This window comes from Molossus molossus, unplaced genomic scaffold, assembly GCF_014108415.1.
Source record: "Molossus molossus isolate mMolMol1 unplaced genomic scaffold, mMolMol1.p scaffold_m16_p_8, whole genome shotgun sequence".
Taxonomy (NCBI): Eukaryota; Metazoa; Chordata; class Mammalia; order Chiroptera; family Molossidae; genus Molossus; species Molossus molossus.
The window spans coordinates 110,267,110-110,281,310 of record NW_023425402.1 but is presented as its reverse complement, the minus strand read 5'-3'; the positions used below and the strand labels follow the sequence as shown (position 1 = coordinate 110,281,310).

The window sequence follows — 14,201 nt, the reverse complement described above, 5'->3', positions numbered from 1 at the left end:
GATACCGCTGCTACTTCTGAACGCTTTGCCCCCGTGCCGGTGGTACTAGAAGACGGCTCAGATACGGAAGGAGCAAGTGCATCTCACTGTCTGCTTTCCATTCTGAAATTTATTTCTAAGCTTTTTGGGTTTTTATTAAAATGTAAGAATTCCTTTTAGGAAATTCTTATATAAGTTGCATTTATTCTTATAACTTACTGCCGTGTATTTTAGCTCAGTGTAATAGCGAGCCTGCCTCTCACGACTCCTTTCCTGGGGTCTCCAAGCCACCCGCAGGGTTGGCCATGGCTGGCCGGTGACAATCACATCACCCTTCCTTCAGTCACAACTATTTGTGACCCAGACTGGGACCATTCAGACTCTCTGCTGAAAACTGGGCCTTGGACTCAGCATTTCTGGCTGTTTACCTGGAAAGAAGTGATGTGGACCCTGAATCTGGGACTGCCCCTCTGCGGTGGCCCCTTTCTGCTCTCGGCGAAGGGCAGTTAGGAGAAGCTGCGCATCTATAACATCTGAGCTGTAATACTGTGTACATCAACCGGAACCCTCTCACTTGATACACTGATCTCAGTGAAGTAGCTCCCTCTGTGTGAGTTAGGAGACGCTGCGCATCTATACATCTGAGCTGTAATACTGTGTACAACAACCAGAACCCTCTCACTTGATACACTGATCTCAGTGAAGTAGCTCCCTCTGTGTGATTTAGGAGAAGCTGCACATCTATAGATCTCAGCTGTAATTACTTGTGTCCATCAACCAGAACCCTCTCACTTGATACACTGATCTCAGTGAAGTAGCTCCCTCTGTGTGAGTTAGGAGAAGCTGCGCATCTATAACATCTGAGCTGTAATACTGTGTACATCAACCGGAACCCTCTCACTTGATACACTGATCTCAGTGAAGTAGCTCCCTCTGTGTGAGTTAGGAGAAGCTGCGCATCTATAACATCTGAGCTGTAATACTGTGTACATCAACCAGAACCCTCTCACTTGATACACTGATCTCAGTGAAGTAGCTCCCTCTGTGTGAGTTAGGAGAAGCTGCACATCTATAACATCTGAGCTGTAATACTGTGTACATCAACCAGAACCCTCTCACTTGATACACTGATCTCAGTGAAGTAGCTCCCTCTGTGTGAGTTAGGAGAAGCTGCACATCTATAGCATCTAAGCTGTAATACTGTGTACATCAACCGGAACCCTCTCACTTGATACACTGATCTCAGTGAAGTAGCTCCCTCTGTGTGAGTTAGGAGAAGCTGCGCATCTATAACATCTGAGCTGTAATACTGTGTACATCAACCGGAACCCTCTCACTTGATACACTGATCTCAGTGAAGTAGCTCCCTCTGTGTGAGTTAGGAGAAGCTGCGCATCTATAACATCTGAGCTGTAATACTGTGTACATCAACCGGAACCCTCTCACTTGATACACTGATCTCAGTGAAGTAGCTCCCTCTGTGTGAGTTAGGAGAAGCTGCACATCTATAACATCTGAGCTGTAATACTGTGTACATCAACCAGAACCCTCTCACTTGATACACTGATCTCAGTGAAGTAGCTCCCTCTGTGTGAGTTAGGAGAAGCTGCACATCTATAGCATCTAAGCTGTAATACTGTGTACATCAACCAGAACCCTCTCACTTGATACACTGATCTCAGTGAAGTAGCTCCCTCTGTGTGAGTTAGGAGAAGCTGCGCATCTATAACATCTGAGCTGTAATACTGTGTACATCAACCGGAACCCTCTCACTTGATACACTGATCTCAGTGAAGTAGCTCCCTCTGTGTGAGTTAGGAGAAGCTGCGCATCTATAACATCTGAGCTGTAATACTGTGTACATCAACCAGAACCCTCTCACTTGATACACTGATCTCAGTGAAGTAGCTCCCTCTGTGTGAGTTAGGAGAAGCTGCACATCTATAACATCTGAGCTGTAATACTGTGTACATCAACCAGAACCCTCTCACTTGATACACTGATCTCAGTGAAGTAGCTCCCTCTGTGTGAGTTAGGAGAAGCTGCACATCTATAGCATCTAAGCTGTAATACTGTGTACATCAACCAGAACCCTCTCACTTGATACACTGATCTCAGTGAAGTAGCTCCCTCTGTGTGAGTTAGGAGAAGCTGCGCATCTATAACATCTGAGCTGTAATACTGTGTACATCAACCAGAACCCTCTCACTTGATACACTGATCTCAGTGAAGTAGCTCCCTCTGTGTGAGTTAGGAGAAGCTGCACATCTATAGCATCTAAGCTGTAATACTGTGTACATCAACCGGAACCCTCTCACTTGATACACTGATCTCAGTGAAGTAGCTCCCTCTGTGTGAGTTAGGAGAAGCTGCACATCTATAACATCTGAGCTGTAATACTGTGTACATCAACTGGAACCCTCTCACTTTCAGCACGTTTGTAACTCAGTGGAGGCCATGACATCATACCCTCTCCTGCTCCCTCTGGCTCCTTCAGGGTGCACTCCTGAGGTCATCTGATGTGCTCCACATGGTCTCTTCTGGGTCACTGACCCTGTGCCTCTGTCTCCCCCACATCTCGGTCAGCGGCCGCCATGGCATCAGCGTGTCCCTGGTGTCTCAGCAGGGCTCAGGGCATGATTCTAAGTTCCTCTGGTCTCCCCGAGTCAGGCCCACCGCGGTGTGCTCCCCTGGCACCACGTCTCCTTCACAGGTTCAGCCGAGTCTACGGTTACATATTTACCTGCCGTTTGTGTGATATTTTGCTTATTTGGCTTTTTCGGTAGAATGTAAGCTTCGTGGAAGCAGAGACCTTATTCCCTAAGAGATAAATTCGAGGATAGTTACTGTCCATTGTTGACTGTGTTTTTCCATTTCTGCTTCTGCGTGGGTAGTTAGGCCCTTACTGCCCCTTAGCCCGGATGTTCGTGGGTTGGAAGAAGACACGTTGAAGTCTGATGTTCTCGAAAATTTTCTTTCGATGTGCCCATAGCTACCACTTTCCTCCCATTTTCTTCTTGCATGTCAGCCCTTCTGTTTGGAATTCTGTCCTCTGTCTGTAGGATTACCCTGAGTAAGAATCAATGGTATGTGCCCCTAGTGGGAACCAAACCCCGGACTCTCTGGTCCACAGGCCAGTGCTCCAGCCACTGAGCCAATCCGGCCAGGGCTAAAAATTGTTCTTTTCAGGACTGTCAGATTATCTAATTTACCATATTGCTTGCAACAGATGTTGACATACTTCTACAATGTAAGCCAACCCCATAAAATAAAATAAAACTTTTTTTTTATACAAATGAGCAGATGTATATTTTTTTACATTCCTTCCTTTTGTACATGAAAATTAGCATATTATATGTTTATCAGTGTTTTTAAAAATTGCCAGTGGATTTTGATCTACAGTTAGAAAGCTTTTCTTTAAAAACTTACTTTCAAAACGAAATGTATATGCTTTGGTGACAAAATTACAACATGCAACCTACATGGACTGAGATAAACATTTAATCCAGATCAATAAATACTATGGATTAAGACAGAGATGGAAGGAATTATGAAATTCTTGTACTTATAAAAGTATTCATGTCTTTTTCTTATGAATGAGAATGAGTAGAAAAAATTTTCTGAAATTGATGTATTGAGAAACATAATTTTAAATAATATTTAAATATATCAAAGTTTCACTAGTAGAATTAAAAGTCAGCAGTAATATTACCAGCAAGGAAATATTTAAAGAAAACACAGAAAATTACAGAAAACAAGCTAAATAGTATTAAAGCACTAAGAATTAAACACCAAGTATGATTATGAAACTCATTATAGAAACATGTCACAACAAAATTATAAGTAGGGTATGTCCACTTATTAAAAGAAAAAGATGTATATCGTTTAAAAAACCCCCAGCTCTCTTCTGTTTCATAGAGGGCATGTAGCAAAGTGACTAGGGACGATTACAAGGGAAGTTTAGTGGGAGCAAACCTCTTCCGGAGAAACACAGACGAAGGAGAGCACGTGCCACAAGCTCAGCAGCAAAGCTGAGTTTAAGGATGAAAAGCACTCGGCTGGAACAGGAGGTCGCTGGTTCGTGAAGGCCTGCAGCGAAGGTCAAGCTCGTCTGAGGTGATACAATAGATATTTGTCCATGGAAATCTGTAAAGCAAAACAATCACACCAAGGACAATGGGCAGAAAACGCAGCGGTATTTTCAGTTACTGACAGCAGAAATGCAGTTTAGAAGATGTTGACAATATTGTTAACTAGCTTTTAAAAAAATTGATATATTTAACTCAGTATATTGTTTTAGGATTTATCAACTTGGGGCTCCCGCTCTTCTTTAGGTTATATCCTACGTTGATACATTTAGCCCCCATTTAAGAAACTGTGGTCCCCATAATGGGTAAAAACAAGGAAATTAAACCTTGGTATGTAAACATAAACAATATACTAAGCAACTCTTTGAACAAAGGAAATAACCAAATGCAATTAATGGAATATTTAGAGAACAGTGTTGATGAAAGTGAATTACGATATTACTAACGTTGTAAGCAAAGTTATTGACAGTGAGAAATTCACATCCTTAAGCTATTAAACATTTTATATATATATTTGAAAGATTAATAAAAGAACAAAAATAAGTTAATTTTATTACTTGGACACATTTTTATTAGGCACGATCACATGGCAGTGTTCTGGGTACCAGAGACACTGTCATAAATTAAAATCCCTGCCCTCTTAGGATTTACCAGTTTAACCTGTGGATACAGAAAAAGAAAATCTCTGTCAATGAGGAAACCTAAGAACTTTAAAGATAAGCCATTTGCTAACCTAACTAACACCATTATATGTCCAATAATTTAAAAAATAGCAAACAATAGATATAGTGAAAATGACAAATTATGAGAGGATATCAGACTAATGAAAGTGAAAATCTAAATAAAAATGGACAGTTTCCAAGGAAAATATAAATTGCTCCATTTGATGCAAACAATGATAGAAAACCTAATAGACCAGTAAATGGAGGACATTGAAAACTGTTACAATAAGGCCTTTCTCAAATCTGGTAGGACACTTACTCAGCACACAGTTTCGAGCACCGGCCTTGTGTGGGCCATTGCCAAGCCTGGGCTCAGGATGAGCTGGAATAGGTTTCTGCACCTTCCTGGTCACATTGCCCTGGGAACAGCCCTTCAGGAGAGACCTCTGTGTTTCTTACTGTTTCAAAGCTTGGAAAAGGAGGAAAGCTTCCCAGTCAATAGTTAGCTTTTCAAAGGAGTTTGATTCTGGAGTTACTGTAAGAGTGCGGTTCACTACTGTGTGACTCCAACAAGAACCTTAAACTTCCTAAAAGTTAATCAATCTCCATTGCCTAAAGGTTACATCATGGATGTTACTCATTCAACACACCATTTAAAACACCTGCTCTGTACCAAAAACTGTGCTAAATAGCAGAGCATACAAAGATAAATAGCAAGTCCTTTCTGCCATCAAAGAATGTACAACTAGTAGGGAAGTCGAGAAATCTACACTAAATTATAGCAGATGGCACTAAGAGTGACCAGAGAGGAACCCAGGGTGCTCTGGGGTCCTGCATTTGATGGGGGTACTGGGGTGATCGCATTAAAGCCGCTTGGATGATTAGCCCTGCTTGAGCAGAGCGTGGAAGACCGCGTGCTCGCTGGGTGAGAAGGGAGAGAAAGGACTTAGGAAGAGGAAGCAGTTTGTGAGAAACCGGGAGCTCGGAAAGGAAGCAGATAGGTACCTCTGTGTCTGGGCCCAGAGCAGGGTGTCACCTGACACGTGACTGGCAGGTGCTCTGGGAACGCTTGTCGACAAAACTGACGTTCTCGTGATTAAGGTTTTGCTTAATTCAACTTTTAATGTTTTTACCGTTTTCCTTTCTCACACCTCCTCACACACTTCAGCTGATCGGTATGTGGTGCTTCTGGTGCCAGCACCAGTCTCCTCGTGTCGGCCGTAGACTTGCTTGCAGACGCTGGACATCCCGTAGACTGTAATGCACTTGACAGTTTTTAACACCGAAAGTAAGATAGATAGCTTATCATCTGTTGGTTTTAGAAGCCATTTTTGACCTAGTAGTTTACAGCAATTGTGTGACTTTTTAGTTGTACTGTAAACTTCAGTAGGTTCATTTCTAAGAAACGTGCAAACAAAGTTACTTACGGACTTGGCGTTCCCGGTGGGTATGGGGACTGGCTGCTCAAGCCAGGTCCCTGGCTCCAAGTTCATTTATACCTGGCGCCATCTAGTGTCTTGTGAGAAAAAAAGGTACACCTAAATATTTTTTCTTCTTAAAAAGTATTTCTAAAATTTAACAGGTTATGAGTGAAAACCTTGACATAAAACTGAGGTTCCATGAGTTGTGCATGGAGGGGAAGATGAGAAGAAGGTTTTCCGAGTGAAGTAGAGTTATCTGTGTCATTAATGATACTGAGTTACACGTTTTGGGTGGTGGTTTTCATAAAGGGCAGTTTAGTTTTCATTCCTTCTTAATGAAAATGGCGAGTGTTATATTTCTTAACTTATTAATCCAAACATCCCAGACAGATCCTTATGTCAGAAATCATGATCGATTTTGAAAAACAAAGCTCTTATTTCCTTTGTATGTTTCCTTAGAACGACTTTGTACCCACCATTTGTTATGCATAGTGCAGGCCCTTCACCAGAGAGGCACGATATGGCATGTACAGTAAATTATGATTACGCTGAAACATTAAGAACCAAAGCAAGACTCGCCTGGCCAAGTCAAAAAATGGACTCTAAACTTACAGGAATGAGCCCTGGCCGTTTGGCTCAGAGGTTAGAGCATTGGCCCGTGGAGCAATGAGTCACAGGTTCGATTCTGGTCAAGGGCATGTACCTCAGTCCCTGGCCCTGGTCGGGTTATATGGGAGGCAGCCAGTCGATGTGTCTCTCTCACATTGATATTGCTCTCTCTCTCTCTCTCTCTCTCTTCGATGATAAATAGAAAAATATCCTTGAATGAGGATTTAAAAAATATATGTATATTTTAAACTTACAGGAATTAGGACAGCATGGTTGACAGGTGAACCGGAGGGTACCGGGCAGTGTTCAGAAACAGACTGGGTGTATGGGGGGATTTAGTGGAAGATGACGGTGGCAGTTTAAACAAAGGGAACAAGAAGACTTCAACACATAGCTGTCTACTTGATCACTACTAGGGAGCAAATAAAGGTAGATTTAACTTTTCCCCATCCTTGAATGCATATAAAATCCAGAGGCTTGTTACTGGCTTCCTCTGTTTGCAGTATTAGCTGCAATTATCCTGTTCACCTACAAAGATCTTAAAGAACATGGATTAGAGACCACACAGTTTGAACCGCTGGCTGAACTTCAGTCAGCAATGGGCGTTGTGAAGGGAGCTGGTACACAGGTGAATTTTATGAAGTGGAAAAAAAAAAAAAAGACCAAAGAAAAAGTCCCCAAAGTAGTGTTGGAGACGACTAAGAGAGAGGAGCAGGTGTGACACCGTGACAGTCTCGGAATAGGGTCTGACAGGTCCTTGTCGTCCCCCCCCCCCCCCGCCTGGGCCTGGCATTTCTGTGACAAGGTGACATTATTCAATGCTGTTAGCCCTTGCCTCCAGCTCTCATCTGGAAACAGTTGATTTGCTAAATATGATTTTAAAAATCATGACTTAATTAGGAAAACAAATATCAAGTTCCCACTGTAAAGGATTATTTAATATGTTGATAACTATTTATCCATAAAGAGCAGTTGTTCAGGTTCAGTCAATAGTTGAAAGACTTGTAACCATTCATTTCCAGCATAGAATAGTCTTCACATACTCTAGGTCCAGGATCTGCTCACCTGTCTTTTGAATCGTATAGAAACCCTATGTGGCGGCAAGAAATGTTTTATGATATTGAATAAGTGATCTAACAGTGTACATGCTATCCTCTCATTATTGAATTCTAATGCTAAGTTTAACTTGAAGATACTATTAAATCCAGTCCTAATGGGCCTATCGCAGAGTCATCCCAAAAGATATGTGTTGTGTATATTCAAACAGCAAAGTCGACAACTACAATAATTTCAAAGCCGCTGCTGGGAGTTCGCTCCAGAGCTCAGGGCCCACTCTGTCGGGGAGCTCTGTGCGTTGCTGCCCCGCTCAGTTCAGTGGGCGTCCACGTCCTGCAGCTCTGCTTTGTGGGGAGCCTGGCTCAGCATCCTCCTCATGCTTGACTTTCAGAGTTTGAGAAAGTCAGCATCAAGGCAGGTTTGTCTTCAAGCTAAGTATACCATAGCCTTTAGGTTTTTGTCTTGAAATCATGTCTCTTCCTGTTTTTGATTCATTCTGCTGCTCTTCTCCCAGCTTAATACACACTGAGTTGCATTGCGACAGTGAGGTATAGATCTAACCAAGGTCTCACTTCCTCTATGCTCTATGTAAATTGGTGCTAGCAGAATTATAGCAACTTTCCCAACAGGGATTCTGATGTCTGGTCTCTTTAAAAATAAATAGGTGAAATTGGTATTTATTATCTTATAAAGTTAAATGTTTAAAATCTTTCTAACGTGTATAACTTGTATTTAAATATCTAAAAATAGACACACTAAAAATGTATTTTCACAGGTATGTACTCAGTAGCAGATGCTACGTAACCAGTGTCCTGACTGATGTGGACACACCAGTGAGCGACAGTATTGGAGTGGCTGCTCCTCTGGAGGGTGGTTTCCAGGGGCCAGGGGCCAGCACTGCCGTCCTCGTCCCTGCTTCCATCTTGACTGGAGGAGCTCAGGTGGACCTGGCTCACTGTCTTGTGACCATACAGAAGATTTTATTTGGAAATAAAAGGGTTCTGTGACATTACAAAGCTTAAAAACCACTCAACCTATAAGTTACAAAATACACACAACTCACTGTCTTTCCTAGAACTAACTTAGTAATGGCAGGAATGAATGGGACCGTGTTTAGCTTAAGAGGGTTGTCTAATGCCTTTTGTTCCCGAAGGTCTCACCCTTTAGGTTGCAGCAGTCCGACTTAGGGTAGAGGTGGTGTTGGGAGGAGTCACCTGAGCCTTAATGATTCAGACTGAGTGGATAATCATAACAGTTATGTGGAATGCTGCGCCCAGTTTCCATGAGATTGATGTGGATGAGCAATTCTGATTCAGTAGATAGTTCTTTAAAACTGATTTGATTCGATCAAAATAACTGACCATATTTTTTAAAACATTTATTTTAAGACAGTGTCAGAACTTTACCCTCCCACCTGGTCTTTGAAAGGGGACGATACACCCAGATTTGCCCAAAATGTTTTGCGCAGAGAAGAGCAGGTCTTTATCCAGAGTGTATGCACCTGGCAGTTTGCAGGGGGCCAGTTTACGGACTGGAAGGACGGAGCCTGCAAATGGGACAAGCTCTGAGGGGGGAGATCTGCCATGAAAGCGACCCCTAGAACCATGCCCCTTTGACGTGTGGTTTCTGACCTTGCCGTAGGTTCCTGGGCCCCATCTGCAGGGAAGCTGAGCTGGCTCTTGTGGGTCTGTCTTGAGCCCAGTGACAGCTTACATTTTTTGTTTGTTTGTTTTTTCATGTTAGTAATTTGTATCTATCAGAATAGGAGGCTATTTTAAGAGCTCTTCTGTGCACAGGCTGTAAGTAGCCTGTACTTCGTATGCACGAGGCACGTGAGAGTCTCACCTCGGACACTCCAGTCCTACCATTGCAAAACCCCTTCTCCCCTCTTGCGTCTGCTCTTTCTTGGTGCCCAGGTTTCTCGGGATTGCTACGTCACGTCCAGGAGTCTCTCTGTCCCGTGCCACAGGGCAGGAAAGTCTCCAAATCACGTTCCTTTCTTCTTGCCAGAGCCTGTGCGTGTTCACGCCACCTGGAGTGAAGGAGGGAAAGCCCCGGCTCATCCCCGCGGGGCCCATCGCCCAGGGCACCACCACCTCCGCTTACGTGGCCAAGTCCCGGAAGACGCTGCTCGTGGAGGACATCCTCGGGGTACCTGGCTTTTTGCTCTTTGTGCCATTGTCATCTGAAGTGTTTAATTAAGAAAGATAACATTGTTTTGATGTCATAATTTGAAAAGTCGTTTCATTAAAGCATGATACAGTGCAATAATGAATTTGTATGTGCACAAATTCTTTGTACTCAGAAACCATATTTTATTTACCTGCTGAGAGCTAGATTTGAATGGTTTTTATTTGCACATAGGCCAGTATAGTTAAGCATAAAATATACATTCATCTTCATGCAAACTAAATGGGGCTGTCGGTGTCTCACATCCTAGCAAGGTGTGAATGTGAATAGCTACTGCTGTCTGGCAGACCCTGAGCTTCGTGTCGCACAGCACCCCCTGCTGTCCCCGTGAGTCTGTGCGCTGGGCCCTCCTGTGTTTGGCTGGGTTGCGTACACATCCGACATTAGCTGGCCACCGCTTAGGAGCTGGCTGCTCTCAGCTCTCCACATGTCCCCACCCCCAGGAGGGAGCCTTGATGCCCTTATGGTGGAGGCAGAGCTCCTAGGGAAGACGTCAGATGTGCAAGTGGGTTTTGAAGCCTGTGCTGTGCCTGCATCGAGTTTTCTCCCCCTTCTTAGCCACAGCTAACCACGTGGGAGGCCCAGACTCAGTTTTGGAGGGAACGATGAAGGACGTGTCACAGGGACTGTGATGGAGCAGCCCTTAGTGCGTCTGGGTCCCCACAGCACAGTGAGGGTGGCGGAAGGTCAGGCGTGAGCTCAGCCCTTAAAAGTGACAAGTGTACACACAAGGTTCTAGGTATGATGCATTTGTTCTGGGGAATTCTAAATTAGACTCATGAAATCTGGGTTTGCATTTTGGTTCTGCCTTCTATCTGTATTATCTTGAACAAATCAGATAATTAGTTATTTTATTTAAAATAAAAGGAAAAAAGGAAGGAGGTTAAAAGTAAATGTATAGTTTGAATATAGACAATGCTACTGCATTGTCATTATCAAACTTGTTAAGATACTAGCTCTTAATTATTCCCACCACAAAAGCAAAAGAGAATTATGGGACAGGACAGGGGCTAAGGGTGCTGTGGCGGTCCTTCCACAGTACACATGGGCAGATCAGCAGGTGACCTCACACCGACAGTGTCATGTCAAATACACTTCAGTTTCTAAAAGTGAGTATGAAAACTAGACACTATATAAGTTGCCCATTGAAAATGTTCTATTGTATATGCAAACTTTCAAAAGATTTATAAATTATAATTATAGATTTGTATTCTAGTGGGAAGCATTCCACAGACGGAAGAAATTGAGCTAATAGAAGTGCTGTTTTAATATTAATTCATTTGATTTCTGTATATTTCTTTGAGAGATTTTGCTAAGCTAGAAAATTATTAAAGTAAAGAACCAATTTCACTTCTTATAAAATGGATAATTATTGGATGATTTTAATATCTAATATCAGTCTGAAGTTCAGTTAAAATGACTATTAGTAACATCCACTTTGTATTATTCTAACCTTTAAAATAGAAGAGGAAAATTGTGTATGTAATTTTCTTCATATGGTATTTACTTTTGAATTTTCACTTGTGACATTGTACTTAAAAAGCCCTTATAAAAGTTCTGGCACAATAGAAGATGGTGAGTAATGGATTTAGCCATCATAAATATTTTCATTATTGCATGAAATTAATATGTGTTAATGATTAACTTTTGGTATCCAGAGATACGTGTCCAGGCCGGATTTGCGCACAGGTTCCATGATGCTGAAGGTCAGCATTTCCTTCAACGGTGTTCATCGTGGCCCTTGTTGGGTTTTCCCTGGGAAAGGTCTGCTTGTTATCGATTCCAAGTGTTAGGTGATTTCTTACAGAAACAAGAATCAGAACTTCATTATTCCATTTCTTTTGCTGAATTTGCATCTTCCCCCCTTTTATTTTTCAGGATGAACGATTTCCGAGAGGTACGGGACTAGAGTCGGGGACGCGGATCCAGTCGGTGCTCTGTCTGCCCATCGTCACTGCCATCGGAGACCTGGTGGGCATCCTGGAGCTGTACCGGCACTGGGGCCAGGAGGCCTTCTGCCTGCGCCACCAGGAGGTGAGCACGCTGCTCGGGCCGGGCGGTACCTGGCGTGGAGGGCGCTCGGCGGTGCTGCTCAGTGAATGAAATAATGAACAATTACACACCAGTTTGCTTAACAGTGTTTTGATACTAATACAAATGATTTTTTAAAACTCTTGTTTTGTTTTGCAGGGGAGTGATGAAACTATAAATGTAGGCATTTCTTAAGTAAGAGTCCATTTTAACAGTAAACATACAAGTGTGTCATATTGTGCAGCAGATTAAGTAGTAGAACACTGGAGAGTTTCCACATTCTGGTGGGCTTTCTGTTTTCTCATAAATGTCCCCCTAGAGGACGTCCTGAACAAAGAGCCCGGCACCGAATCCTCCTGGAAAACAATGAGTTCTGTCCACTGTTCCCTGAGTTGGAATTGGCTCATTAATACTAAAATCAGTATCACGGTGATGTCTGTCACACCCAGTGTACGTCCAAGTCCCTCAGTGGCTGGCACCCTGTCCATGGCCCTGGTTGACACACCCCTGCTCCCCCATCCTCCTTCCTCCCAGTCAGAACCTGTTCATGTCCTGGTCCTTCCCACATCCCACGGTGAGGACCTCAAATGTGGCCCCTCAGTGAGGCTGTCCCTGAGCACTGCATGTAGTCCTGAGCGACTCCTGTCAGGTGTCCCCGCTCCTCCCTGGGCCTCCTTTTCACTAGAGCCCTTGGCCAGCGGATACGCTGTGCTCATCCCTTTCTTTCTTGCCTTGTGCTGTCCCCACAGTCAGCTGTTCTGTGGTCGCAGTCTGTCCCCAGCACCAAGGACAGTGCTGGCACCTCGTGGACACCCAGTTAATATTTGCTAGATGGATGAGTAACAGAAAAAGTAGAAGAGTTAGTGATTTGAGAAGTTGTCAGCAAAGTTGTAGAAATATTTTATCGTTTTAGAGTGGTTATTCGAGGCCTATTTAATAGTTTTTTTTTTTTATTAAACTAATTATTCTATGTTAAGATCATTCAACTCTAGCTCTCTTAATCCATTTACTTTCCTTTTTGTCCAGAATTATGAGGAACCAGGAAGCATTCAATTCTTCTGTAAAGGAAGGGGGATGTCAAGGAGAAATCTTGTTCATGTTCGGTGCTGTGTGTTTGGCAAAATATTCAAAGGCGCAGTGACCCCAGAAAATTGTACACATTTATGGGAGCGTCTTTTGTGGGGATGTGTGCTTGTGGCTCATGACAGTGTCCTTCATCCTTCTTTGTCAGGTGGCCACAGCAAACCTAGCCTGGGCTTCCGTCGCAATCCACCAGGTGCAGGTGAGTCGGGTGTTTCAGGGCTGCTCCGCGTGGGGTGCATGTGGGAAGGAAGCAACCTCGTGCCTTCTGTCTGCGCCTCCGAGATGTGTTACCTCTGACATTTTATCTGTTCGCTTAGAGGTAGCTACTTTCTGCCTTTGGTAGCTTGCAGTTCTTTCTCTGTATGTGGATAGCCGGGCATCATTGTGCCAGAAGGGAATGTGTCCTGTATGATTCCAGTTTCCCCTGAAATCCCAGGGACAGTCCACTACTCACTGTAGCATCGGTATTTTCATGACTCCAGTTCCGAAGTTATTGCATCCTCCACACCGCATGGCGTATGAAACATAAATCCTAAATGTAAGATCCTTGGTTCTCTAGAAAAAATGCTCTAATTTACCAAGTGCAGTTTTCCTGGTAACTAGACTTTTAAAGTTCAGAAACAAGGCTACGATTCTGTTCAAGTGTTTTCCTCTTCCTGTTGCTTTGTTTTTCTAAGTCCATTTCAGCCAGCTCGGGCGAAGGAAGGGCCATGCGATAGATTCTTACCTGTAGAGCCAGGTTCTGAGAAGCAGGCTTCTGAGGTCCGACATGAGAGGGAGTGTGGGTGGAAGGTGCACCCAAGGATATTTTTTCATTTATCTTCAAATAGAGTGGGAGGGAGGGAGAGAAAGAGAGAACGGGAGAGAAACATTGATGTGAGAGAGACACATCGACTGGTTGCCTCCCACACGACCCCAACCAGGGCTGGGGTCTGAACTACAGCCAAGGCATGTGCCCTTGACTGGAATCGAACCTGAGACTCTTTAGGCCATGGGCGGACACTCCTATTACTGCTGAGCCATACTGGCCAGGGCCCAGGGCAGTTGTTTTCAGTGTGAAGTGTCTTTGAATGCTGGCTCCC

The 14,201-nt window shown here is 43.5% G+C and overlaps 1 protein-coding gene across 1 annotated transcript in view; it reads left to right on the top strand.

Annotated features, from left to right (window-relative positions):
* Positions 1-14,201, top strand: part of PDE10A (phosphodiesterase 10A) — a 199,919-nt gene that overhangs the window by 144,808 nt on the left and 40,910 nt on the right. Inside the window, exons 6-8 of the mRNA XM_036248231.1 lie at positions 9,826-9,966; positions 11,884-12,039; positions 13,268-13,318. Of these exons, the coding sequence (XP_036104124.1) occupies positions 9,826-9,966; positions 11,884-12,039; positions 13,268-13,318 (348 nt within the window). The remainder of the gene's footprint in view (positions 1-9,825; positions 9,967-11,883; positions 12,040-13,267; positions 13,319-14,201) is intronic.